The 27,703-nt window shown below is 35.3% G+C and overlaps 3 protein-coding genes and 1 long non-coding RNA gene across 5 annotated transcripts; all 4 read left to right on the top strand.

Annotated features, from left to right (window-relative positions):
• Positions 1 to 885: 885 nt before the first annotated feature.
• On the top strand, positions 886 to 4,414 carry LOC125214428 (alanine-tRNA ligase). The gene is made up of 9 exons (XM_048115457.2): positions 886 to 1,138; positions 1,968 to 2,034; positions 2,144 to 2,221; positions 2,330 to 2,382; positions 2,600 to 2,683; positions 3,621 to 3,673; positions 3,749 to 3,813; positions 3,945 to 4,003; positions 4,085 to 4,414. Exons 1-9 carry the CDS (start codon positions 920 to 922, stop codon positions 4,172 to 4,174), a joined length of 768 nt encoding a protein of 255 aa, XP_047971414.1. The 5' UTR covers positions 886 to 919; the 3' UTR covers positions 4,175 to 4,414.
• A 1,051-nt stretch (positions 4,415 to 5,465) lies between these two features.
• LOC125209011 (uncharacterized) lies at positions 5,466 to 6,916 on the top strand. The gene is made up of 3 exons (XR_007174316.2): positions 5,466 to 5,607; positions 5,821 to 5,944; positions 6,354 to 6,916. It is a non-coding gene; the product is annotated as an uncharacterized LOC125209011 (long non-coding RNA).
• A 3,782-nt stretch (positions 6,917 to 10,698) lies between these two features.
• LOC148932823 (uncharacterized) lies at positions 10,699 to 11,323 on the top strand. The gene is made up of 2 exons (XM_089063523.1): positions 10,699 to 10,854; positions 10,987 to 11,323. Exons 1-2 carry the CDS (start codon positions 10,766 to 10,768, stop codon positions 11,177 to 11,179), a joined length of 282 nt encoding a protein of 93 aa, XP_088919649.1. The 5' UTR covers positions 10,699 to 10,765; the 3' UTR covers positions 11,180 to 11,323.
• A 4,033-nt stretch (positions 11,324 to 15,356) lies between these two features.
• Positions 15,357 to 17,626, top strand: LOC125211383 (uncharacterized). Of its 2 annotated transcripts, none has more exons than XR_016134948.1 (6): positions 15,357 to 15,543; positions 15,628 to 15,886; positions 16,393 to 16,545; positions 16,662 to 16,767; positions 16,831 to 16,955; positions 17,375 to 17,626. XR_016134948.1 is itself a non-coding variant. In XM_048111148.2 (6 exons), exons 1-6 carry the CDS (start codon positions 15,496 to 15,498, stop codon positions 17,411 to 17,413), a joined length of 720 nt encoding a protein of 239 aa, XP_047967105.1. In that variant the 5' UTR covers positions 15,357 to 15,495; the 3' UTR covers positions 17,414 to 17,626. The 2 variants fall into 2 exon arrangements, 1 of the variants encoding a protein (XP_047967105.1); XM_048111148.2 differs by having other exon boundaries at positions 16,841 to 16,955.
• The last annotated feature ends 10,077 nt before the right edge of the window (positions 17,627 to 27,703 follow it).

Raw genomic sequence — 27,703 nt, 5'->3', positions numbered from 1 at the left:
CATTCAAGACGAAAGTAGTATTAATTTAAATCTAGTTATGATTCAGTAAAAAACTAGGGATCTCTAACATTAATGAGACAGAGAATTTACAGAAAGGAGATCGAAATTCAATAAACACGAGAAAAAGAAATGCTTATCATGCATATATTAGAATGAAAAATAGACCCTGATTTTGGAAGGATCGATGACGACGCCGTTGGGGCACAAACCAAGAAACCAAAATGTCACTCCTAATGTATCTGATTCAAGGAAAATGTTCAGAATTTTATTCTTTGAGGTTTGTAGAATAAATAGGAATATTTGACTAAGAAACCTTAAAATTCTAAGATGATTCTATGCCCCAAAGAAACAAGATAAAAAAAATAGCATATAGACAAAGACAAATGATGTATACACATTTTATTGCTGATTAAATGGCACTCACAGCACAAAACATTGCAACAAAGACTCATGTAAATCGACAAAGCATAATAGCCTTATTTTTTCACAAGCAAAAATCATGGTTATTTCGGTTATAGTAACATGGAAGATACAATGTAAGATGATTATATACACAAGGAAATTTTGCAAAGATACTTTTTGTCAAATCCACAAGTTTTAGGCTTAGTAGTGTTTTGCCAATTATGTTTGTTGATAAAGATTGTCATTATAAATAGTCAATTTAGGCTAAAAAAATCACAATTTTAGTTATGATTTTTGGAATTGACTTTAAAATTATATGATTAAAATTTGAAAACAGAGATTTGTTAAAAAATTTAAGACATTTTAATAAAAAAAAATTAGAAATGGGTCATAAATTTTACTAACTTCCACCACCAAATGACCCGCATCAGCCCATGACCCGATCCACCACGGCCCGACAAAAACAGCGAAAAATGAAAAACCTCCGAAGCTTTGAGTCTAAAATTGAAAAGTGAAAATGTCAGCAATCGCCGGCGAATCATCGGGAGAAATTCCGACGGGAAACCGTGCGGAAACGAATGTAACCGAGAATATTCCGTGGACGGATTACGCTTTGCAGCAAGCGCAAATTGCACAGAAGACAATCGAGAGCACTGTTGAGAACGCAATCGAAGTCACCAGATCGCGCGTTGATCGGATTCTCACCACCTCCTCCGCACATTTCAATCAAACCATTGTAATGTCCTCAATTTTCAACAGTTTCTATTTCCCCTCTGTTAATATGTTTTACTGGCATTAGACAAAATCGGAGGCTATTAAGATTTTTTCCCCTTAGGCTGTTTGTTCTTGCGCTAAATAGGAAATGCACTAATTCGGTTGTTTGCACTTCCATAAATACCGTAGTGATGGAAGGATGTGTGTTCAGCTAATAATTTTGAAAATATGGTGAAATGATAAGTTTAACATTGATATTGGATGAATTAGGGGGCTAACACATATACCAGGTGTGAATTGTTTTATTTTTTTGTAAGCTCTATCTGCTACAGATGCCAAGTTCTATATTAAGTGTAACTGTGTAAATTTTCCTTTTCTTGGTGGGTGATTTATATCTTCCCTCTTATTTGAATCTTTTGGAAGAGCATTGGATGTGATTTGGTTTATTTTATTTTCCAAATAGACTATTGAAATGCTTCATATCAATATCCTAATAACCAACTAATAAGGTAGCTGCAAGGTGCACTTATTCAAGTTAGGTTCTACGAATAAAAGAAAGCTAGTGCCTTTTAACATCTTTGTGGGAATACATCAAACATATTTCAGAAATCTCGTAAGTTACAGTTGGGGTTAGAGCTCTACGATTCGAAGCATAAATTAATGGTTCAAAATGTTTTGGTTATGTAATGAATCCTTTTGTGTTATCTTGATCAAGGTTTTCAATTCCCAGAGCTTGTTGTCCATTGGCCCTCTTGTGATGTTAATTTCTGATTACTCTGTCAAGAATATATTTTGTGTTCTATCTTTATAAATTTGTGGTATGCTTATGATTCGAGGGAACGTTGTTGCAGGACTCTCTGCAGGATTTAAAGTCTGAGTATAACACATATGAGGATATTGCTTTTGCTAAGATTAAAGGTCTGTTCAGATCTACTGCAGTATCAACATGAATAAATTGATGTAAATCATTTCCAATAGATTTCTAATTTAGTTCTTGATTTTCTCCACGATTATGAATGTTCTGCAGAGGGTTTTCTTCTTGCCTATTCGCACCCTTTGATCACAACTGGAGTTGTTGTCGGTGTGGGATCCCTGGGTCTGAAAAGTATGTCCAGTGCATGTTTTATTGAGCATATATTCACAAAACTATTAGTGATGTTCAATTGGTTGGCCCCAACATTTTACTTAAGATATATTTTGTATATTTCTGCAGAAACCAGACAGTTTTTAACCTACAAGACAATGCGCATCTTCTTAAGTGAAGAGGTAATAAATATGTGTGAATAGGCATCTTTGATACTGATTGCTCTTACTATAAATTTACAGAAAGAGTGCTGATGCTTATCCTTTTACATGAGGAAGTTTTCTGGATATAGATCAGTTGCAGAAATTTCTTTACTGTATAAATATTTATATGTGATTGAACTGTCTTTAATTTCTATTTACAATTGATGATAATTTGAGCTAATGCTGTATTGTCTAGACATTGCTTTCTAGAGCCGATGCAAGAGTCAAGGAGTTAAGGCAATCAATTGAGCTTTTGAAGGGTGAAAGTGAAAAATTAGAGGTGCTTTTTTCACATTCTGGAGTCTTTTTGCCATATTTCTTTCATGTTACTTCATTCCACTGGACTACCAATCTACAAATCTACTATTCCATCTCACTATTCATAATTCACACTAAGGGAAATTGATCAAAATATATGCACTAAGGAGTATTCAACTGGAAACCCTTGTTCTTTACTTTTAGGAGAACCAAGAATTACCGATGTTTATGGAGAGGGGAAAATGATTTCAGGGGCATATTTTGTGAGCTCTCCTGCAAATATAGCAGTGACTTACATTTCTCTTATCTATCAAGGGAGATTAGATCATTGTATTGGTAATCAGGATTGCAAATGAAATTAAAGTAAAAAACCATAACTTGTTTCAAGGAGTAGTAGCAATGTATCTGTAATTCTGTTTCTTCGTACATTTTATTCCTTTTACCGTCGTGTAGGAATTAGGATCCAAATACAACAATCATTTCATTCATTTTTACTGAAAATGGTGACCCTAGCATCTACCATCTGAGACTCAAACTATAATGCTAGGGTAGCCAGATGTTCTGCATTAGGATATAAGAAAAACTTTGCATCCTGAAATCTACTGTCTTTCACTGGTTTATATTTGAATTTGGTTTGCCATTCAACTAATTTTCATGCCAGATATAAAATTAAAAGTCAGGCTAAAGCATTTTCTTTGCAATTTGGGTAAAACAGTTTCTATGGCAAGACCTCCTCCCTTCTTATTCTGACATTGCTTAACCATGTTAAATCAGAAGATTTCCTATTATTTTGCAAAGTCCTCCCCCCCCCCCCCAACCCCTTTCTTCATTCTCCTTCCAGGGTAGGGGGTGGGGGTTATAGGTTGAAGTTCAAATTCATTATAAAAACTTTTTCCAGGTACATGAGCTTTCTTAGCTTGAGTTGTGTATCAGCTCATATTGTGTCATTTGTCTGGCAGAAAAGGGCATTGCAAGCTGAAGAACACTTGGTCCGAGGAAGGACAAAACTCAGGTCCCTGTCTAGGTTTTTTACATTTCCAATTTTTGAATTAATTTCATCCTATAACATTAAACATTGTCCATACAGGCAAGCTGGAAAGCAAATACAGGGTGCCATTGCCTCGTCTTATAAGATAGAAAGGCAAGCAAGAGGTACATAATCTGCCTCCGTCCTATGTTTATACACGGGCAAATGCATATATGCACGCACTATTGTTGGTATATATCTCGTCTTCCTAACTGAGACATCTGGTAATTGAATCTGGTTGATTAAATTGCTCCAGGCTTGAAGGACGCTCTTAGTGAATTCCCAAGTAGAGAAGCATCTCGATTTCGATCAGAAGTCAGTCGTTTTCCTTAATTTACTGTTTATATACGTCATTCCAACAGGAATATCTCTAATGAGGGCTTTAATCGTATCCAGGTAACAAACCTTGCTAAAGAGGCAAAGAAAGAAAGAAATGTTCTGTCCAAGGAAGTTACAAAGATCAGCAACCATGGGATCTCGGTCTGAATTTTTCGCCCTTTCTTCAATGGGATACGAAGCATGTCTTATCTGTTGTTGAATAAAATTTCACATCAAAGCTGTGGCTCAGAATATACTCTGTTAAACAAATACAGCCAAAATTTATAAGTAACATACTAACTCCAGGCTGAAATGTTTTTGCACATCAATACAACGGTTTCTTGTGGACATTGTAATGTGAATTTCAGAATCCTGAACTACTTTTATTCATTGATTTACTTAGTTATATACTCTTGTCTCATTCAAGATGACTATTTTTTCTTTTTTATTTGTCCCAATCAAGATGACCACTTTCCATTTTTTAAAATAACCTCATCTCTCCTCATTAATATATTCAATTACTTTTTTCTCTCTACTTTATTTCACGTAACAACACCATAAAATCTCGTGCCACTCAAGAATATGGTCATCTTGAGTGGGATGGAGGGAGTAATTTATTTTGGACCTAGTAGATGTCATGAAATGTCTAAATAAATGCAACTAACACTAACGAAAATGTAACATTGGCTAAGTAATCATATTAAGTTTTGAACAATATGATTAAGTTTTGAACAAGATGAGTTTTAACCGCTATATTCCAAACAACATTAGTCGCGAGATATTAGTCCGACTAATCAGTTGTCTATAGGATTTATGATTATGTCAGTTTTTTTGTCTCCTCTTCTTTTTTTATGTTTTCCAATGTATTCTTTGTGTCGACAACTAATCATTCGTCCCAGCGGAATCAATGTACCATTGGAACGAAGGGATAATCACAATTTATATCCTACATTATGAAGAAAATTATAAAGAATGCAATAGCAACATTGTTAATTCGTAAAAAAAATTTACCTATAATTTCAAATAACAAATAAATTAATAAAATCATGCGTTGATCGAGAGTGGTGCTCACAAAGTAATGTAACATATCATTCCAGTTTACTGGATAATACTTTTAATTTTATTTTTGATTATCAGTATTTATTGCCTAATAATTTTTAAATATAAATTGCAATGTAAATTATACTACTCCCTCCGTCCCAAAGAAGATGACCCCTTTCTTAGGTGGCACGGGATTTTATGTAGTTACATTTTGTGTATTAAGAGGAGAGAATAAAGTAAGAGAGAGAAAATAAAATAGAGATAAAGGTAATTCCATTTTAAATAATGAGTCATTTTAGTTGAAATAAACCAAAAAGGAAAGTGGGTCATCTTCAATGGGACGGAGGGAGTACTACAACAAACCTTATTTACATATCATCAAATGCAGATGGGTCAGTGTGCCAAATTCACTATTCATTTGCACTTGATTACATATAAAAGCTCAAATCGATCCTAGGGTTCACACTTGACACTAAAGTTCTTTCTCTTTCTCCCATCGGCGCCTCTCTCTGCCGCCTGCCGTCGTCTTTGCTTCTCTGCCTCCACTCGAATTGTGCAAGGTGTGTCATCTTCATTTATCTCAGTACTAATCACCATACTACCATAACTTACCATTTTTAAACTTAGGAACTCTAATTGATTTTTGAGGCATGTTGAGAATTTAAATGTTCTATTTTTAATACATGAGTTTGATGTGTAATTACTGCATAGATTAAACATCTAGCTACTATATATTTTGTTGATTTTCTCAAATTTAAATTCTGTAAATGTAGGCGTCACTTCGGCATTTATAAATAATGGTGACATATTCGATTTTGGCTTTGCTCGACTGGGATGGAGGAGAAGTAGATGGATCCATACATGCTTTTTTAGTATGGGAGGCATTGGAAAAAACAGGTATATATTCTTTCACTCATATGTATATGGAGTACTTCTCTTCATACTCCACTAATTAAAATTAGAAATTATACTTCTCTTCATATTACTCGTATGTTTCCGATTCATAACATTTTTTAATTTAAATAAGTTGCTACATAGGAATAGACTTACAAGCCTTTTAATTTAATTAAGTTCCTACATAGGAATGGACTGACATTCCTTTTAATTTAAATAAGTAAGTCGCAATATAATAGAGAATGGGCTTACAAGCCTTTTAATACTTCGGCTGGTGCAAGAGTTTGTTACTTGTATAAAGTTCAAGGATTTATGAGCCTTTTCCATAAAGTTGTAAGAATCCCTCCACTCTCCAGCTTTGTTTATGTGTTTTCAAGGCATGAGTCTTTATGAGTATTTTCTTGAATTGCAGCATAATCCGAAGAAATTTGCTAAGGCATGTGGTTTATTCGACAAAAAGAAGATATCGTTAGAGTACGTGGGTGGTTCCACTTCACTAGTTACGTTGAATGTGTGGAAGGGGCAGCGGGTATGGTTTGGTTCGGGTTGGTCCACATTCATCGATGCAAACCGGATCTTAGACGACATCACTGGTTCTAGAAAAATACCCTCTCTCGAGTTCGATTCCATAGTGAATCTGATTAGGGTTCAGCAACGCCACAATTGAATTCCTGTTGTAATAGTTTTGTGCTTGAATTGTAGTGATAAGATTAGACGACATCACTGGTTCTAGAAAAATATTCTCTCTCGAGTTCGATCTTTGATTAGGGTTCAGCAACGCCACAATTGAATTCCTGTTGTAATAGTTTTGCGTTTGAATTGTAGTGATAAGATTAGACGACATCACTGGTTCTAGAAAAATACTCTCTCTCGAGTTCGATCCCATAGTGAATCTGATTAGGGTTCAGCAGTGCCACAATTGAATTCCTGTTGTAATAGTTTTGAGTTTATATTGTAGTGATAAGATTATGAGTATGACTAATGTCTCAAACTAATGCTAATATTTCTTGTGTGGTGATTGCAACTCTGTCATGCACATTTCATGGTGATTTCCTTTTGGCTTATGTGAATTTGGATGTTGGAATTTATGCGTTATGTTCGTTTCTTGGAATCGATGTGCTGATGTGTGTTAGTTTTAAGAGGAAAGTAGTTTCCAGTGGTAGGGAGCACAGCAGGGGGTGCGGTGCATCAAAACGACACCGTACAATGCCTCCAATTCAATTTCCCTTATTTTAATACTACTATTACTTCTTCCATTTCCCTTAAGTAAATATACCACTGATTCCATCACCTTTCTTCTCTTTTCTATTATTTTAACTATTCTTTATTCTATATTTATTTGTTATCCATACTCTACGAGGGTATAATAAATTTGATAATTTAAATTAGCTTTCCCTGTACAATTATTCTAGGAGATTCTTTAAATACTATTCAATTTTTAATAGTCTTTCTATGTTTAATAAGGTTGATTAAAATCCAATTTTTTTATTATGTTTTTATTTACTTCTAGAATAAAATATTATAGGAACTTTATGTGGGAAATAAAAATTATAGAGTATAATTAAGACAAAAATGGCTAAACCTAACAAAATAATCACTTTAAATATTCATTTTAAAATTTAAAGTTATATTTTAAAATATAATGGTTTATGTTATTTAAAAAAGATACAAATCATGGAGTATAATTTTAAATATTCCACACAAAGAAGTATTGGAATACAATATACAGTAGTTCATTAAAAATACAACACAAATATAATATAGATACATTGTACTGATCAATTACTGGAAATATTTGCTCAAAAATTAGTTTTATAATGATAATGGAACAAAGGGAAATAGAATTGTTTTAAGAAATATAAAGTCAAGGGAGAAATGTTAATAGGAAAAAAAGGAAAGAAAGGTGATGGAATCAGTGGTATATTTACTTAAGGGAAATGGAAGAAGTAATAGTATTAAAATAAGGGAAATTGAATTGGAGGCATTGTACGGTGTCGTTTTGATGCACCGTACCCCCTGTTGTGCTCCCTACCACAGCAGGGGATCCTACCCCGTACATCATACATTAACCAAGATCAACTCTACTCATCTCTGGAATTTTACATCTGTACTAACACTACCTATCTATCATGCATTCACAGAAATCACCCGAAAAGGATAAAATTAAATCTGTAATCTCTATCAGCTACAGCACGACTAAGGATCAACATCTACGCATGATTTCTGTACAACGGGCAAGGGTGATAGTCTCAATGAGCAAACGAGCTTGCCTCCGTGCTATAAATCGAATATTCACTCAGACTAGCATTTGGTCTCTCCTCAGCGCTGTGTCTACACTGGTAGGATCCAGAGCCTTCACAGCCGATGCATATAGCTTGTGTCTCGAAGAACTTTTCGCTCAACATCATCTTGTTCACTCTGTTTCCATCACCTTCAAGAGCAGACTGATCGTAGTCGCTTAGAGAGACACAACAGATAACGACCCGAACATCTTCAACCATCTCCAGCAACTTACCATTAATAGATTGAGGAACAATTTTGGAGGGTGTACTTCAAAATAAACTATCCTCAAAGATTGAAGAACTTTATGCTCTCGAAGTTGTTGTCGAAAAATTATGAAAATAAATCCGTATCATAATATTATTTGCCGTAATTTTTTCACCGGTGGAAAATAACAAACTCGAGTAAAGTTTGGAATATTATTTGTCAAGTTTAAAGTTCATGGAAAAAATCCAAGTTTTATTAAAATTCCATTCCTAATTTAAATGCAATTATGATTCAGTAAAAAAGTAGGGAGCTCCAACAATATTAATGAGACACGGAATTTACTAAAAGGAGATCGAAATTCAATAAACACGAGAAAAGGAATGCTTATCACACATAGATTAGAATGAAGAATAGACCCTGATTTTGGTGAGTCTGGACAAAGAAGGTTGTTTGTGGGAAAGAGAAAAAGAACTTTAGTGTGAATCCTAGGGTATATCCTTAAACTCATATGTATATTACAATTAATATTAACGAAAGTGTAACATCGACTGAGTATTCAAATTAATTTGAATGAGACGAGTTGTAACCGCTACATTCCAAACAACGTTAGTCCGAGTAATCAGTTGATTCTAAGATTTATAACTGTTAGTTTTTTCGTCACATTTTTTTTTTTGTTTTTCCAAAGTATTCCTTCTGTCGATAATTAATCATTCGTCTCAACGGTCAATGCACCATTGGGACGAAGGATAACCACAATTGGCATCCTTCATTATGAAAAAAAATAATCTTAAAGAGGTGCAATAGCAGCATTGTTAAAGCTTAATTAATCCTGTTCTTGAATTGTCACAATTGGTATCCTGACTTTAGGTTTATATTTGGATAACGATGCTCTAAGTCAATGATTCTAGTTAATGATTTCACATGCATATTAATTGCCGTGACACATCAGCCTTTGTAAGCATAGAAAATCGTATAAATAATTTTGTGTTTCGGTGTCTGCTGGTATATGTATCATAGTATATTTTAGGGACAAATATCAACATTGGATTCTGAAAAATAGATTTAGGTTGGGACAGATCTTATTTCATGTTTATTTTTCCATTATATATTGATATGAATCATATGATCGATCTGTGGGTCAAGATTTCGGTTGAATGTGAAGAATGCATAACCAAACGCAGAAACGCTCACTTTTCATTATTATTTTTTGGATTTTTTGTAATTCGTTGAAAAATAGTACTTACATTTTTTCTAAATATCAAACGTAATTCACGTTTTAAACATTTAATTAAAATAGATATCGTAGCGCAAAAACAAATCATAATTTGCAATTATGTCATGTTTTATAATTTTGTTTTTAGTGGCAATATTGATTGAAGTTCATTGCAAAAACGTAATTCATAATTTGTGATAAGTTTTTCCAAAAGTAAAAGTAGGAGGATAATAGCCACTAATATCACCAATTCATGATAAGAAATTTTGTCATGGAAAAATCATGAAAAAAAAAAACAAAGATTTCTACTACTATAATTTAATAAACTACTCTATTGTGGTATTATTCTTAAAATTAATAATAAAAGAAAAAAAAAAGTAGGTTGGAAAGATAGAGAAAATGACGTAAGATGAAGAGGTGGTGTATGTGCATCAATTCCGATTTCTAACCTTTCACGCACGCTACTCTTCTCTCTTACTCACATAGATGCGGCCCTATCTAGTTATAACATTTTTAAATCTTCATAAACAAATTTGTGATCAATTTATGGAAGTCAAAATACTATTTATGCTAAACTAGATTAATCTATTAGAGAAATATTTATATGGCTTAAACTAGTGATGAAGTTAAATTTGTATGTCACGGTATTTGTTAGTACTTGAGTGAGATTAATTTTTCGAAAATTGATAAAAATGAGATTTTGATTAAATTATATCTAGAACATTCAACAATATTGGGCTTTAATGCAGAGGCGGCCTTGGATATGATATGATCGGTCGCACCATGCTGCCGATCTTAATTGTTTAAAAATAAGTTAGTAGGAGAATTAATTTTGTAAAAATAAACTTATTATAATTGTGGTCGTCCGCACATCTTCATGGGCCCACCCAAGTTTTCTTATTAAATGTATAGGAGTAACATATAGCTTGTTGAGTCACACCATATTTAATTAGCAGTAAATAGTAAATACCATAAAAGAGGGATAGGTCCACATTAATTAATATTATACTAAAATCTTAATGCACACATTATTGATTGTGTATATAAAAGAGGGACTCTCACTTTCCTCCATTTACAACCTCTCTTTGAAATCTTATCCCTCAAATTAATAAAGAAGCCGGAAAATGGTAGATGTTTGCTGTCTATGCGGCGACGTTGGCTTCTCCGACAAGCTTTTCCGGTGCTCCCACTGCCGCCACCGCTTCCAACATTCGTAACCATCTCTCTTTCCACGTGCATGTTTTCCATATTTATAACCATTTATCCTCTCTCGTTTTTTCTAAAAATTTAGTAGTAATATTTTTAATTTTGGAATTTAATAAAGTGATTGATTTGGATGATTTAGGTATTGTAGCAATTACTACGGTGAGTATGGAGAGAGTATTCAAGTATGCGATTGGTGCCAATGCGAGAAAAGGAATTCATCAAGCAGCTCCGGCGAGAAAGGAGGATCTCCGGTGGGAAAGGCCGCCGGAAAAGTATCTTCTCCGCGGCAAGCAATCCGAAGGTACAAGCTTCTCAAGGATGTTATGTGTTGATCAAGAAATAATCAACCCTTTTTAATATTACTATATGTTTATATTTAGGTAGTGACAGTTACAAGTTTCCGACTTGTTTTTGAGTCAATTACGACGTATGCAAAATAAAGACTTCTATATAATTACACGACTTTTTTTTTTTTTTGTTTTGTTGTTCAATTGAAATTGCAAGAGGAAATGGCCGTGTGGATGTGACAATTTAAGGTTAAAATAGTAGCCAGTGATGAATACTTTAATTATAAATCATATATAGAAAATTTACACGAGGATATAAAATCAATGAACAAGATACAAACGGAATGAATAAATTTTTTACTCCTAGTGAAGTCCGGACATATTACATATATGTTGCATTGTATTATTTATATTCATCCAATAAGCATATTTGACATTTCACTATATTTACCATTGTGGTTAAAACTTTTTTAAGGAAAAGTTAACATAAGATGAAGGATTTCTTTTATTTATAACAATAAACTAGTTATTAGTCTAATTTTGAGATTCCCAAAAATGTTTCCACGATATTAAGGTTTTGAGGAAATAAAAAGTATTAATGTAAAAAATGTGGATATATATAAATTACTATATGACGTATGCTTGTGTAGCTGGTTTTGGAATTGGACATGCAGGAAAGTTAAACCATTTTATGTCTGTTGGTTATATTATAGTACTACTATACAAGGTAGTTGCTTGCCTTCACAAAGTTTGATTTCCAACTTGCAAGAAACAAATTCAAAATATGGAATATTTATTGCATCATTAATTTGTTGTCTCTTTGTGTCATATACTATATGTAACACACACTTATAAAAATCAAAATATAGTAATGTGTACGTTTCTTCAAACAAGGCATGTTGTTTTGAACTAGAGTTGCTAAGGAATTGGGAGAATATATTAAACATATGCATAATTAAGTCAAACCCGCGATCAAAAAATAATAAATTATCAAGTAGCTAGAAATACTCCAAGTTTATGAATATTTTAAAATTTATAAGTTGTTTAAAATATTTTAATTTTTTAAAGGTGTTTGAGCTTTTAAGTAACAGCTATATAATTAGTTGCGAAAATAAGTTATAACAGCTTATAAATTCATTAACTCCACCCTATCCTTTCATGATTTAATAAGCAATAGTCAATTTGCTAATGGAACAATTTTACTAGTACTATAATTTGTACATTTCTAATTTCATCCATCTTTAATTTCATTCTCTAACATGGCCCTCTAGTCGTAAGTTTAATTATTAACATAACCTAGAAAACTTAGTATTCCCGATCTCTCCAATAATTAGTTGTAACTTATATCACTATAAGACATTTAATTTGGTTTGAAAATAAAGAGGGAGTAAGGTTATGAAGTCAGTAGTGGAGTTTCCACGGTTTCCATCAGCAAAATGCATTATAATTTGTGGGGTAGTTTTGATTTGACAATTTCATCATACATTAATATTCGTTGTTGAAATCATAAAATTGACCTAATTAATTGGGTGGTGGAAATTGAATCACATGATCAAGGACACGTGGTTATCACACTTATTTGGAAATACAGTATATTAACTACACATTAAAAACTTTAAATTGATTAAGTAGCATCCCCACGTAGTCACGTGTGAACTTTGCAAAACACCAAATCTTAATCTCATTATTTTTGTAGTACGTGGCCTGCAAAAATCTTGGAGATTTTTCGAACTTTATAGCTCAATTTGATGAATTTCTTTTGTACTAACTAAAAATGAACCACTACAATCCCAAGAGTACTTATATTTCAAAGCTTATTCAATCGTTTGTGGGATTCTTCCTTTTAGCAAAGTGCTTCTTCAAACACTTTGTCTTTTTTGACAAACTTTCCTTAGCAATGCTCGTCATCAAGTATCTTGAATTCCGACCAATGTATACTATCTCTACGGCGCCCTTCCCGTTCGCCCGTCGGGGACGGGCGACTCGACGGGCGCCATAGTGGGCGGGAAGGGCGCCCACGCCCGTCCCGGGTGCCCCTGCGATGAGCTCGCCCCTCCCATTGACGGGCGAGTGGGACGGGCGCCACTGTGGCGAAGGTCGCCCGTCCCAACTCGGACGTCCGACATATTTTTTTTTTTTAAACTCTATAAATAGGGCTCCTCCAACGTCATTTCATTCACACCACTTGTGTTGACAAGTTTCTCTCTCTAAACCTCTTTTTTCAATTATCTGTAATGGCGAGTAGTCGTGCGGGTGGTAGTGGCGGAGGCGCTAGTGATAGTGATGGCTTTAGCGATGATGAATTGGATCTCGCTGTGCAAGCGGCGATTGATCGACGGATCCGGCAGAGGCAGCAGCGGCGGCGGCCGTGCCTCGGCCAATCCATCGCCGACGGCATGTACCCCGGGACCACATTGCTGCACATCAGCGGTTGTATGAGGACTACTTTGCTCCAGAGCCGCGTTTTGGGGATGCCTTATTCCGCCGACGTTTTCGAATGCATCGTCCTCTGTTTATGCATATCGTTGGTGCATTAGAGAGGAGGTACGAGTTTTTCAGGATCAGGGAGGATGCGGCTGGCAAACCCGGACACACGCCAATACAGAAGTGTACGGCCGCAATCAGGCAACTGGCGTACGGAGGGCCGACCGACATGTTCGACGAGTACCTCCACATTGGGGAATCTTCCGCCATCCAGTGTCTGTTGGAGTTTTGCGCGGGCGTTAGAGCGATATTCGGGGATCAGTATCTTCGACGTCCGGGCCCCGAAGACTGCCAGCAGCTGATTAATATGCACGGGTCGGTGCACGGGTTCCCTGGGATGTTGGGCAGCATCGATTGTATGCATTGGGAGTGGAGGAACTGCCCCGTCGCCTAAAAGGGGAAACACACTTCCGGCTTCAAAGCCAAGCATCCCACGATGATCCTTGAAGCTGTAGCTGACTACCGGCTGTGGATATGGCATGCTTATTTTGGAGTAGCCGGGTCGAACAACAACCTCAACGTCCTCCAGTCGTCGCCCCTGTTCAACGATAGGTGCAATGGCGTTGGTCCCGCCATCAGTTTCATCGCCAACGGCAACCAGCACAACATGGGATACTATTTGGCGAATGGGATATACCCAAGCTGGCCCGTCTTTGTGAAGTCGATCAAGCATCCGGTCGGGCCAAAGAAGAGCTACTTTGCGACCCGGCAAGAGGCAACGCGCAAGGATGTTGAGCGCGCATTTGGTACGCTCCAGAATCGATGGGCGATGGTGAGGGGTCCGGCACGGCAGTGGTATATCCCCAACATCGGCGACATCATGTACGCGTGTATCATTCTGCACAACATGATTGTCGAAAGTGAAGGGGACGAATTGACTCAGTGGAACAGCGAAGATGACACGGGTGCCGGACCCAGCCACGGCGTGGCCACCGCGAATGTGAACATGGGTGTACCTCGTGGAGAGGTTGAGCGGTTGCGCGCATTTACCGACATGCGGCAAAGAAATGCCCATATTCGACTTCAGGAGGATATCATCGAAGAGGTTTGGACGCGGAGGGGTGGACACTGATATGGTTGTTTTTTTTTTCGCATGATGTATGTTTTTTTTTTCTACTATGTAATTTTTTTTTTCGAATTATGTATGTTTTTTTTAATGAAATATTCGTATTTCCCGTTCGTATTTTTGTCGGATTATGTCTTCCGTAAATTTAAATTTTAATTGTGAATTAATTTAATTGTGGGAAGGGCGAGTGGGAGGGGCGAGTGGGAAGGGCTAGTGATGTGGCAGTGGAATGGGAGGGGCTAGTGCTGACGTGGCATGGGAAGGGCGCGTGGGAGGGGCGAATGGGAGGGGCGCCGCCGGAGACAACCTAAAGCGTATCTTTTTGGTGGAATTTTTGTGTTACTTCTTGGTAATAAAACATATAGTATTTTTAAAAATATAATAGTAGTAATAAATTTGGTAGTGTTATTGAATCTCAATTTTTGCTCCTCTCACAAGTTGTTTGCATAGTCAAAAAACTATTCTCAATATTTGCATATGTATAAGAAATGAAATTTCGTCAACAAAAATGATATTGACTTTTTGAATAAAATGGCATTGGTTAAGAAAGTAAAAATAAGGGGACAAATATAGAATTGTCAATCTTAATTGAGTTGGTCCAGCCTGACCTGACTCGGGCCCAGTAGAGCCCAATGAATTTAAATCCGAATAGCTCGATAATTTGATCTGGTCGGGCAAACCGACTTGACCCGATTAAAATAAAAAAACCTATTTGGCGGGAAAGGTGACTCCATGATCAGAACAGTATCAGAGCTCACGATTTTCAATTTTTTGCTCGAAATTAGGGTTTTGATTCACGCAGCTTCGCGGAATGTCTTTCAATCCTGAACTCGCCTCTCAGTTTGACATACCGGACCTCGTAAGTTCCCTTTATTTCCGCCATTGTTGTGTTTGAATTGGTGAGGTTGGTGATTCTGCGCGTGTCTCTCATTTTTGGGCGCAGGAAAAGGATAAATTGGTAGGCGAAGTGATCCGCTACATCCTGTTCAAAACCGAGCAAAATTCAGGCTGTCCGATTAAGAGGGAGGAGCTGACTCAGTTGATTACGGGTAAAGGGTATAAGCAGAGAAATTTCCCTTCTTTTGTAATCGATGAGGCCAAATCGAAACTATCTTCAATCTTCGGGTATGAAATGAGAGAACTTCAGCGGTCTCGGCCTTCGGCGGCAGCCAATACAGGCCGCGCTTCGCAATCACAACAGTGTGAGTTTCGTTAATTTGTTTGTTTATTGAAAAATGTTTTGTCACATGTTTGACTGTTTGCTTGGTGATTTTGCTCCGCAGATGTGTTTAGGAGGTCTATAATTTTTGGAGGATTAAAAATGTTATCTTTACTCTTAAACTAATCCAACCAAGGATGAATAACAATGTGCTTTAGTAGTTGTGCATTTTTATCTCTTTTTATTTACTAAATAAGGAGCCTAAGCTCATATGCTTCAACAACTCTTGGGGTGAAGAAATGGTTAATGACTCTTCACTGCTGAGTTCTTCAAGTTGAAAAGTTGAGGGGTTATGTATGATTTCGTAGCCTTGTTTTAACATATGATTGGCATAGCTATTGGAGACGTCCTGTTGAACAATACAAGCATATAGCATATACAAATGCCAAAAGTTAAATCCTTCCCCTTTTTACCGATTAGAGCTCTATAATCAACTCTTAGAGTTTGGTACACTTTCTCCCCTGAAAGTTCCTTATTTCTTTGTTGCAGCTGTTGGTGAGGCGAAATCGTATGTAATCATAAGTAAGCTGCCTTCTGATGTCTATGGAAAATTTGTAGAGGATAAGGGTTCAGTACATATGCCAGGCTTAACTTTTGTTGTAATTGGGATAATTCATTTAGCAGGAGGCAGAATTACCGAAGGTGTGGCTACTTCCTGGATCAATTCATCTGACAATTATACTTAACTCCTGTTGATTTCCTGTTTAGAAATTTTTTGTTAACATACAAAGGAATTGTTCTTTTTGCAACTCTTGAAGAAAATCTTTGGCATCATCTAAAGCGCTTGGGATTGCATGAAAATGAGGAAAACCATCCTCAATTTTCAAATACCAAACTGGCCTTGGAAGCACTTGCCCAGCAAAGGTGATTGTAAATTTGTAATACATTCTTACATGGTCAGTTGGCCTCAATACATAATCTTGGTAGTTTGACGCAGGTATTTGCAGAAAGAAAAAGTTAATGGTCCCGAAGGCAACATTGTGTATTATGAGCTTGCAGAGAGAGCTCTAGATGCACCTATTTATGACAAAATCAAAGAGTATGTAGCTCAGGTAATGTACAGTAAAATCTCTTGCCTTATCTTGTTGTGTTTGTTTTTCATGTTTTTTTTTATTAATTTCCTATCCTTCTTTGGGGAAGCGCATGATTTGGTTTCAATTGTGACTTGCGATACATTGAAAATACGTTATTTCTATGGTCATACAAGGAAATAATTGGTCGATTCAAACAAGCTATTTATGAGTGTGTTTATGTGATTGCAGAATTGCTTTATCTGTGATTGTCTCTATACCTATCTGTGTTTCTGGAAATGTTATTTTCTTGTTCTATGTTGCTGACTTATCTAACCTTACTGTTCTGACCAGAAGATATTTAAGAAATGAGTTTTATTTGTTAACAACTGCTAATCCAGTTAATGTTCTTGAAATATTTCTGCTGCATTACTGATAAGACAAAGCACATTTCTTGGCAGATGGTGCAGAAAGATGCAACGGCGTTAGAGACTGATTAGCTATCTCGTTTTGCCCAGCCGTACGTAGGACGAGTAAGCTACTCGACTACACATCTTGTGTATAATCTTGAACTGTAAGTGAATTCTTCTGGGTGGTGGTAGAATTTGTTGGAGATGATTGAATGGTGATGAACAATGTTGTAGAATAATCTTGAACTGTAACTTTTTGTAGCTATTACTACTATTATTGGGGAAAAAATAATCTTGTGTATAGCCTACGTACCATTTCTAGACTGCTGATATTAGAGCATCCCCAACAGTGCTCTTGGGGAAGGACGTCGTCTGTGCCGACAGCACGGCCTTGCTTTATGCATAGAGCACGTCCGTGCCAACGGCAAGAGTACGAGCAGCCGACATGGCATGCTCTTAGCCGTTGGTTTATCATTTTTTATTATTATTATTTCTGAAAAATTTGAAAAAATCTGAAAAATTCAGTTTTAATAAAAAAAATATTTTCCCACTTCCTAATAAAATATATACATTTTTTCACACATTTAATTTATTTTTTCATTATTTTTACCCCAAAATTCATACTTTCATCTATAAATACTCCCATTTCAAACACAAAAAAATGACACTATACCAAACAACTCTCTCAATCTCAATTTTTAGGATTTTAATTCTGTAATTTTTAATTTTTAGGATTTTAATTATGTAATTTTTAATTTTTTAGTAATTTGTGTTGGAAAACATGATCAAGTGAGGTCTCATGGCAAATGAGTAAAAATTTCATGGTCCATCCATACCAAATTGGCATGTACCTCACCAATAACTCATTGACATATGGAAATAAAAATAGAGGGAACATCTTTTTTGGTCCACGAACTTTGCCAAAGTATCATTTTAGGTCCGTGAACTTTGAAAATATCATTTGAGGTCCATCAACTATGAGTTAATATCATTTGAAGTACTTTTTACTATTTCCAAATTTTTTCGGACGAAAATACCCTCAATACCTTAAAGGCTACATATTTTTAATAAACTTATCATATACTCATATTTTTTATAAATATTTTTACAATATATTTTTGACGAATTTTCTAAATATAATTTGACGTTCAATATTACTCAGTCCATCCACGAAGAATAGACAACATTTGCTATTTTTGGTTGTTCACAAAAAATAGACCATGTTTAAAAAAGGAAAGTTTTCAGCAACTTCTCTCTTACTTTTTTCCCCTTCTCTCTTATTAATAATATGGACCCCACATTCCACTAACACTACTTTTCTCTTACTTTTTCACATTCTCTCTTATTTTACCAATTCCACATTAAAACATGTGTCATTCACTATGTGTCCTATTTTTCGTGGACGGAGGGAGTATCCCTTAATTTTGTGACATGCAAGTAAAATTGTTTCTTCCGTTTTTTATATTAAAGAATTTTAAAATTGAATAAAGAAATTTTTTTTAATAATAAAAAATTGAATAAAGATTTTTTCTTGCATGTCACAAAACTAAGTGATAATATTAAAGGTCAAATTATATTTAGAAAAATCATCAAAAATATATAGTAAAGATATTTATAAAAAATATGAGTATGATAAGTTTATTAATTGTGCTTGGTATTGACATAATAATATTGACATATTGTATGCTTATTAGAGTGGCTGTAGAAAACATACAGATGTATGGCTGTAGTAGTATGTCAACAACTATTGACATAGGGTATGTTTGTTTCAATGGCTGTTAGGATCGACATTTGTGTTTCGTTCAATTTCAGTGCTGAAATCGAGTTATTGTTAGGTTTATGCTATGTTAGCTTGTTGTGATTGAGGCAGAATGCGTGAATTAGATGTTTCTGCAGGCGCTAGTTTATTTGAATTTCGTTAGAATTTTTTTAAAACTCCAGCTAATGATTTTATTCTTCATGTGAATTCGCGAAACTTTATTTTTGTGATTGTCCTTTATCAGAGGGAGCTTAGAATCAATTGTATATGCAGCTCTGCTACATGGATAGAGTTATTAAAGACAAACGTTCAGTTCCTCGCAATCTTCCTTTAATGAAAGGGTGGACAAGTCAACATTTGCAAGATAGAGAAAATGAGGAGATAGATGCAGGAAAATTTGGTTTGGGACTTATCCAGAAGAGATATGTCCATAACCTGGAGTAAGAGGAGGAGCAGGAAGAGGATCAGGAGGAGGAGGAAGAACAAGAAGAGGAGAATGAGGACGAGGAACAGGAAGAGGAGATGGAGGACGAGGAGTTGCCTCAAGAAAAAAGTTCTAATGTTGATGACAATGGTGTTGAGTCTTCCCTGAATCTACTCCCAAAAGAATTCCTGCAGAAAGTAGTGAAAAACATTCTTATGATGAATTATGGGAAGATGAATCTTATCAGGGCCTTTACAGAAGCTCCCTTACACATCAAAAGTAAATTTGCTTTCGAATTGATGTGTGATATGGCTAGATCTGCACTTGGAAGCCAAACAAGTCCAATTGAATCTGTGAACGAAAAGTTTGTTAATTTGTCCACGTTCCTTGAAGACAAGGTTGATAATTTTGATAACTGGAAAACAATCATTGAATCAATAGTTACTATTGAAAAGGAAAAGGAAGCACTTGAAGATTTGACAGAGTTTCCAACTTTCAGATACGGACATCTCGTTAATAAAGTAAGTACATCATTTTGTTTACATATGTTTCTTTGAGTTGACAAGATTACTCCTATAATTTAGATACTAACGTTGTAAAACTAATTTAAAAGCAGTTGGCAGGAGAAAGAAACAGAGTAATTATCCCTACATCGCCAGTTTCTGATCCTAAAGGGGTGAGCCAAATCTCATCTTTTGTATTTAGAATTAATTTGATATTAATTATAAATTACTAATTTAATAGGTTGTTGAAGAAAAAGAAGATGAAGGAAAAAAAGAAGACACAGTGGGTGATGACAATAGTGAATCAACCTCTCCTATCTCAACACCAGGTGCAGGTCCAATGGATGACGCATATGTTGAAACGAACAAAGCAAAGCAACAGGAGAAAGGAAAAGAGAAAGAAGAGAATATTGTTAAAGTAAAGTAACTAAAACTAAGATTAAATAGTATATTGTTTTTATAAAATGACTGAATTGTTGTTAAAATTGCTTGAAATTGTGGTTTAGATTTGGTTATAATTGTTATTGACATGATTTGTACGTGTAGTTGACATGTCTTATAATTGTTGTTGACATTAATTTTATTTACTGTTGACATGGTTCTGTGTCTAGTAGACATAGTATGTACCGTAATTTACATAAATCGTATGTGTTGTTGACATGATATGCACCATACTTGACATAATTATACTAGTTGTTGACATGACTAGTATATATAGTTGACATGATTTTTAATTGAAACTAACATGAATTTTATTTGCACTGACAGAAGACTGTTGTTCCATTCTCTGCGATTCCACTGCCAGAAGCTAGTGTAAAAAGGTCTGATGATAAAACGCATTCCGACCCATTCCTAGGCTCTCCAGTTGACATAAGAGCTGTAGATACAAAAACATACCTGGAAACTTATGAAAGAACTGTCTACTACTACATACTAGAAACAGAAGGAACAGATGAGTATGCATTATTTAATTATTTCATTGATCTTAATAGTATTTTTAGTTTTCTATGCAGTAAACATATTTTATGAATATTGTTCATATGTAATTTGTATAACTTCATTTCAGAAATGCATGTGTTTATGAAGATGATTTTACTTGGGCGACCAAGGAATTGTTTTTATCACTGAAGCCCCATGTAGAAATTAATGTGGGTGTAATTAACGCATTGGCTTCACACCTGAACAACAGAGAAAATGAAAGGCCAACAAAATCACTTTCACGCTTTTTTATGAGTACATCTCCATGTATAAGTAATCTTAAATTATATGTAAACTGTTTGAGTCAGATGTCTCCCTAACCAAACATGTTAAATGCAGAACTTCAATGTAACAAATCGGCAGGAAAATTGGGATGCTTTGACAGCAAAGAGAAATTTCATTTCTCAGATAGATAATGAGGTTGAAAGAAGACCAGATTTCAACTGGAGAAAAATTGATTTGGTAATAAGATCTAACAATAATATCTATGTTAGAATATGAACAAGTATTCTATGAATATAATTTTATCTTTCATGTCATACAGGTCTTCTTCCCAGTTTGTGCAGACAACCATTACTACCTTGTAGTATATTAGATGAAGAAAAACATCATTGACATCATAGATAATATGAAGCCAGCTAAAGATCCGTTGAAGAATTATGACATTGATATTGGCTTAATGGTATGCTTTTATCTATGTTATAGACATATTCTCTACATTGTGTTGAAATGCTTTGTATGTGTAGTTTAATTTAGTTATTTATATATTTTGCAGAAAGATATGTTCGAAGCATACTTCATTCAACTTTCTGAATTTAGAATGGGCGACAACCACAAACATAAAGGACTGCGGTGTCTATTTGATGAGGCACATGGAGACCTATGTTGGGAAAAATGGCAGTGATTGGGATACCGGCTTCTCTGCGCGTAGTCTAAAGATTATCCAAGTACTCAGGGGAAGATATTGCTGCACGATGATTGCATCAATTTACAATAACCAGAGATCGCCAATGTTACAATTGGCTCATGATTGGATGGAAGCAAACATGGACAAACTGCTTAAGCTAAACAACAAATACAAGAAATTGTTTAGTTGTAGAAAGAGGAAGTGAACAAAAACTGATTTTAATGTTTGATGTTAACTTATTTTTTGGATTGGATTTAAAATGATTATTATGCATTCTGACTTGTGAAATTAGCAACTTTATGCTAATGTTGTTAACTTTCTGGTTTTGGGATGGATTTCAAAACAGCTACTATTGTGGTTTCTTACTTTTGAATGAATGTATATTTGCTGTTAATTTTATTATGATTCACATGACTTATTATTATTGTTGACATGGCTTATAATTGTTATTGACATGACTCATAATTGTTGTTGACATGGTTCTATACGTACTTAAAATAGTAAATAATATAGTTAACACGGCTTTAACGTGTAATTGACATGACTTTTATGTACTATTGACACTATATGAAACATAGTTGATATAATTGTTATTCACATGACTTATAATTGTTGTTGACATGGCTTATACTTATTGTTGACATAGTTCTGTGCGTAGTTGACATGACTTATAATTTTTGTTGACATGAGATATAATTTTTGGTGACGTGGTTCTATGTGTGGTTAACATAGTATGTAATATATCTGACAAGGCTTTAACGTGTAATTGACATGACTTTCATGTACAGTTGACAAGATATGCACCATAGTTGATATAATTATTGTTGACATAGTTCTGTGCATAGTTGACATGACTTATAATTGTTGTTGAAATGATTCTGTGCGTAATTGACATAGTATGTAACGTAGTTGACATGGGTCTATACGTAGTTGACATGACTTATAATTTTTGTTGACATGATTCTATGTGTAGTTAAAATACTATGTAATATAGTTGACATGCTTGTAGGTGTAGTTGACACGGCTCTAACGAGTAGTTGACATGAATTTTATGTACCGTTGACATGATATGCACCATAGTTGATATAATTGTAATACTGATATTAACATGTTTTCTATGTATAGTTGACATGGCTTGTACGTGTAGTTGACATGGCTTGTCAACTAGTATATGCCGTTGACACGATGTGCACCATAGTTGACATAATTATATTAGTTGTTGACATGGCTAGTACGTTTAGTTGACATGGCTTGTAACATAATTGACATGACTTGTGCGAGTAGTTGACACGATATGTAGCGTAGTTGACATGACTGGTATGTGTCGTTGACACGATGTGCACCATAGTTGACATAATTATATTACTTGTTGATATGGCCAGTATATATAGTTGACATAATTTTTAAGTTGTTGACATGTGCACCTTTGAAATATGAAGGAGCATGAAAGCAAGGCAGGTCCAACTTATATTGAAATGTCAACAACTTATAACCAAATGTCAACAACTTGTATAAAGGTTTACAACTCAGAAAACAAATCTTATAATAAAAAAAACAGAATCATAAATAGATGTCAATAGAGAGTAAAATAAGATATAAACAACTAATGAGAAAATGTCAATAATTTATAGTCTATGTCAACAACTAAAAAACAACTCTGACTATTAAAAAAAAAACAATCATGTCTACTTTCTGCCACAGCTTCTAGCATTATGATCAGTAACTTTATGACACTTTCCACAACGCCTATGAGGTTTATTTGCTTTTTCAATTGCTTTTTCTATGCTTGACTTAATCCTGCTTTTCTTGTCACTTGCACCTCCTTTTGTACTAACCACATCTGGAGCATGGGCAGTTGTGAATTAACATAACATGTTATCCCTGCCAAGTTTGCACCATAATTGCTTTTTTTTAGTTCCACTTCCTGTGAGTTAAGGACCAACAAATTTACGACTGTGAATAGGCTTCAATAATGAAGTAGTATCCTCCAGAAAGAAAAGAAGAGAGTGTAATTAAGAAGAGAGTGTAATTAAGAGGTGTAATTAAGAGGTGTAATTATTGAATAGGCTTGCAAATTGGAATAACAGACCCTACAATACAGAATATTTACCAAGGAACATAAATCATGTCAACAGATTTTTCAAGTCATGTCAACAGAGCATAAATCAACAACATAACACATCAAAATAATGTTAATGAAACAGAATGACAACAAAGAGCATAGCAACAACACATAATATTTACCAAGAAACATAAATCATGTCAACAGATTTTCAGGTCATGTCAACAGAGCATAAATCTACAACATAACACAACAAAATAATGTTAATGAAACAGAATGTCAACAAAGAGCTCATAACCCATACTTCTCCCTTGAAAGCTCGGAACTGATTAACAAAAAAGGGTTAAATAGTCTGCACCTAAAGTATCCATGGATTCCAAACTCAGCCATGATTCTTAACCTTATCAGGCCTTGTGATCATTTGCTTAGCCAATAACTAACCAATTTTTTTATGTCAAATTAAGGACTCTCTCATAACTGACGGATCCTCAAATGATATTTTCAAAGTTCACGGACCTAAAATGATACTTTGACAAAGTTCGTGGACTAAAAAAGATGTTCCCTCAAAAAATTAATAAGTAGTAGTAGTATTAAATATCAAATTAAAATGACATTCTCTCGTCTGTCCCCCTCCTAATTCTCTCTCTCTAGCCCCAAATTCTTTGTGTACCCATTCTCCACCGTTTCCGCTTTGACTACTATCATATATGTACTCATGTTAAAAAAGGTAGTACAATCATGAATATAAAGATATAATCCCGTTGGTAGCGTGTTTGACAGTGTCATTCAATTTTTTTTGTGGCGCATGCTATCAATATTAATGCAGCGCCATCTCACCTATCTATCTATCTTCTTCCCCATCTCTGCATATTTTGCTATAAACATGTATACTTTTTTTTTTATTTTCATTGATTTGCTTGTATATTTAGAGTAAGGTTTGTAGTATAAAACATTTTCTGCATTTCATTTTTTAAGTCTAACTTTATATTAGAGATCATGATTCATTCTCTAGATAGAAACCTTTTTTTTTTTTACAAACACTGAAGAACTAACTGAACATTGTTTCACTAATTCCTTATCTTTCACAATAAAAAACTAAAGCCCATTTACTACACTAAATACTCAAGCCTATTCCACAAATATCGATTAATATTTTGTCATTAGGAAGTCTTAATATGATATTTGTCATTAGGAAGTCTTAATATGATATAGAATATGATATTCTGTCATTCAGTATACCCGCAATATCGATATGATATTTTGTTATACTGTAATTTTCGGTACAGTATATAAATTTTCGGTACAATACATCGAACCGACCCAAATACTATTGGAGATGAATGGGTGGATTAGATGGACTAGGATGAATTTAACTTTTTTTGGTACTGGAAATGTTTATGTGTGAAGAAAGGTATTTGTTTAATTTTCATTGTGATTGTCGTATGTTTTGAATCTTAATTGCATAGAAGGTGCTGAATTTCTTTGTATATGTCAGCTATTTCAGTGATTAGATCATCTTTAAAAGACCTCTAAATCTTTGCTTAGTCTACTTGAGTTTGTTCCTTTTGAATTTCTTCGTCTTCTTTGGCCTCAGTGATGTCCCTTCTTTGATCATCTTACTTTGTTTATTTTCTTATCAAACAAAGATTCCACACTCTTATAACAACGTCTTTAAGCGCTACGCCCTTTAACCATAACGGCAAGGTAACGGTATCAAAAATTAATCATAGCGAATTTTCGGTATACCCGCAATATCGATATGATATTTTGTCATACTATAGTTTTCGGTACAGTATGCAAGTTAATTGTCTTTATTGTTTGTTTGATCTTTGTTCTTAGTTTTAGAAAACCAAAATTCCCCTTCATTAGTCTAAATAGTATTTGACATTGCATCATACTCCCTCCGTCCACAAAAAATAGAGCATATTTACCATTTTTGGCAGTCCATAAAAAATAGAGCACATTCATTTAGGAAAGTTTTCAACAAATAATAACCCTACACATCATTCCACTAATGCTATTTCTCACTTACTTTTTCTCCTTCTCTCTTACTTTTTTCCATTCTCTTTTGACTAAAGTCCCATTTTGGTCCTTAACATATTGCGATATTATGTATTATCTTTTGAATTATTCGGTCCCTCACAAATTAAAACGGATCACATTTGGTCCGAATTTGACGGAACTGTTAAAATTTAACAGTCAACGGATTTTAATTACATTTTGACCGAATTAGTTAATAAATATGATTTATTAATGTCTAATATCTAATTAATCCAAACCTAGAAAATTACAAATTTTAAGTAAACAATAATTATTACAAAAGTAAGTTAAACATAAAATGATTAACGGGCCGTCACCGAGCCGTCGCCGAGCACGAGGAAACGACGCCGTCTTCTCCGCTGAAGGTTTTGCGAAAATGGGTCACGTAGAGTAACATTGCCTCGAATTAATGCGATTCCGTCGCGAGCGTGAAGGAGGACCTTGGAGGCGCGGCGGAGAACGCCGAGCGGCCTCGGAGTTCCCGCTTCGATTCCGAGGAGATTCCCGGAACTTCCGAAGCGTTGATAGCGATTCATTCCCGCGGGCCGCGGGTTCTGAAGTCGCCGCCACTGCCGTCGTCGTCTCTGTCTTCATCCGCCTCTCTTTCTGATTCAGCTGACCGCGCATTGGAGGAGATTTCCAACATTCTGCCACCGCCTCTGGGGAAATCCAAGGTGGCTGCGCCTCCTCCTCCGCCACCACCTCTCGAGAAGCCAATCGGGCGGGTTCCGGTAGAAGCACGTCCGCAGCTTAATTAAAGACGGCAACTAGCACTCGATTGATCGCCTACTGCATGCGTCTCTACAGTTTTCCTGGGAATTTGATTGATTCAAGCTGAAATTTCTTGACTTTTCCTCCTTTTTGTAGTGGTTTCTGAATCCTTTTCTTGGTTTTCAGTTTCTGCGAAAAGTGGAGTGTTGGATTTGGATTGTGGAGAAGTAAATTGGGGTTTTGTATGCGGTGACGGGGAATCATAGGCATTAATTGGCGCTGTTCAGAAGGTTCTTCTACCAGAACCCTTCCGATTGGCTTCTCGAGATTTCCAATTGGCTTCTCGAGATTTCCGAGTGGCTCGACGATAAGCCATTTTGATGATTTTCACGGTGGAAGGGAAGAGGAGGGAGACTGAGCTGGTGGTTGACACTCGTATGGCGGCGGCGGAGATGGTGGCGGAGGAGAGGGGACCGGCTCCGGCGGCGGAGGAGAGGGGAGAGGGGACCGGCTCTAGTGTAATATTTAACTTAATATTAACTTAATTATTAATTTAATCCGGTCAAAATTTAATTAATATTCGTTGACCGTTAAATTTAACCATTTCCGTCCAATTCGGACTAAATGTGACCCGTTTTTATTTGTGAAGGACCGAATAATTCAAAAAATAATGTTTTGGACCAAAATAAAAAAGTCTCCATATGTCAAGGACAAAAAAAGACCTTTACTCTTCTCTTTTACTTTACCAATTCTACAATTAAACCCGTGTCATACACCAATTGCTCTATTTTTTGTGGACGGAGGGAGTAGTACTCAAACCGGCTTTTAGTTTTCGTGGATCGATAATTTATCTTGCCACATGCTACTTATCCCGTACACTTGTGTGTGACACTTTTGATTGCAAAATTAGCCCGAGTCAACTTATTGTGTGTATGTGTGTGTTACCGTGTATATATACACACGAGACTGAGATCTATTGAAATGTTTGTACTTTTC

The sequence above is a fragment of the Salvia hispanica genome, chromosome 2 (genome assembly GCF_029641045.1).
Source record: "Salvia hispanica isolate PSC_SH4W2 chromosome 2, Shi_PSC_v1, whole genome shotgun sequence".
In the NCBI taxonomy this organism is placed as follows: domain Eukaryota; kingdom Viridiplantae; phylum Streptophyta; class Magnoliopsida; order Lamiales; family Lamiaceae; genus Salvia; species Salvia hispanica.
The sequence above is the reverse complement of the archived record's forward strand: the minus strand, read 5'-3'. Positions and strand labels throughout refer to the sequence as shown.

What these genes read in the sequence shown, in the direction of transcription:
- LOC125214428 (XM_048115457.2), top strand. Translation starts at nt 920, where the DNA reads ATGTCAGCAATCGCCGGCGAATCATCGGGAGAAATTCCGACGGGAAAC. An exon ending in CGAGGAAGGACAAAACTCAG is followed by an intron (nt 3,674 to 3,748) that starts GTCCCTGTCTAG and finishes TTGTCCATACAG; the next exon opens with GCAAGCTGGAAAGCAAATAC. An exon ending in GATAGAAAGGCAAGCAAGAG is followed by an intron (nt 3,814 to 3,944) that starts GTACATAATCTG and finishes AAATTGCTCCAG; the next exon opens with GCTTGAAGGACGCTCTTAGT.
- LOC148932823 (XM_089063523.1), top strand. Translation starts at nt 10,766, where the DNA reads ATGGTAGATGTTTGCTGTCTATGCGGCGACGTTGGCTTCTCCGACAAG. An exon ending in CGCCACCGCTTCCAACATTC is followed by an intron (nt 10,855 to 10,986) that starts GTAACCATCTCT and finishes TGGATGATTTAG; the next exon opens with GTATTGTAGCAATTACTACG.
- LOC125211383 (XM_048111148.2), top strand. Translation starts at nt 15,496, where the DNA reads ATGTCTTTCAATCCTGAACTCGCCTCTCAGTTTGACATACCGGACCTC. An exon ending in AGGAGGCAGAATTACCGAAG is followed by an intron (nt 16,546 to 16,661) that starts GTGTGGCTACTT and finishes CAACTCTTGAAG; the next exon opens with AAAATCTTTGGCATCATCTA. An exon ending in TCAAAGAGTATGTAGCTCAG is followed by an intron (nt 16,956 to 17,374) that starts GTAATGTACAGT and finishes ATTTCTTGGCAG; the next exon opens with ATGGTGCAGAAAGATGCAAC.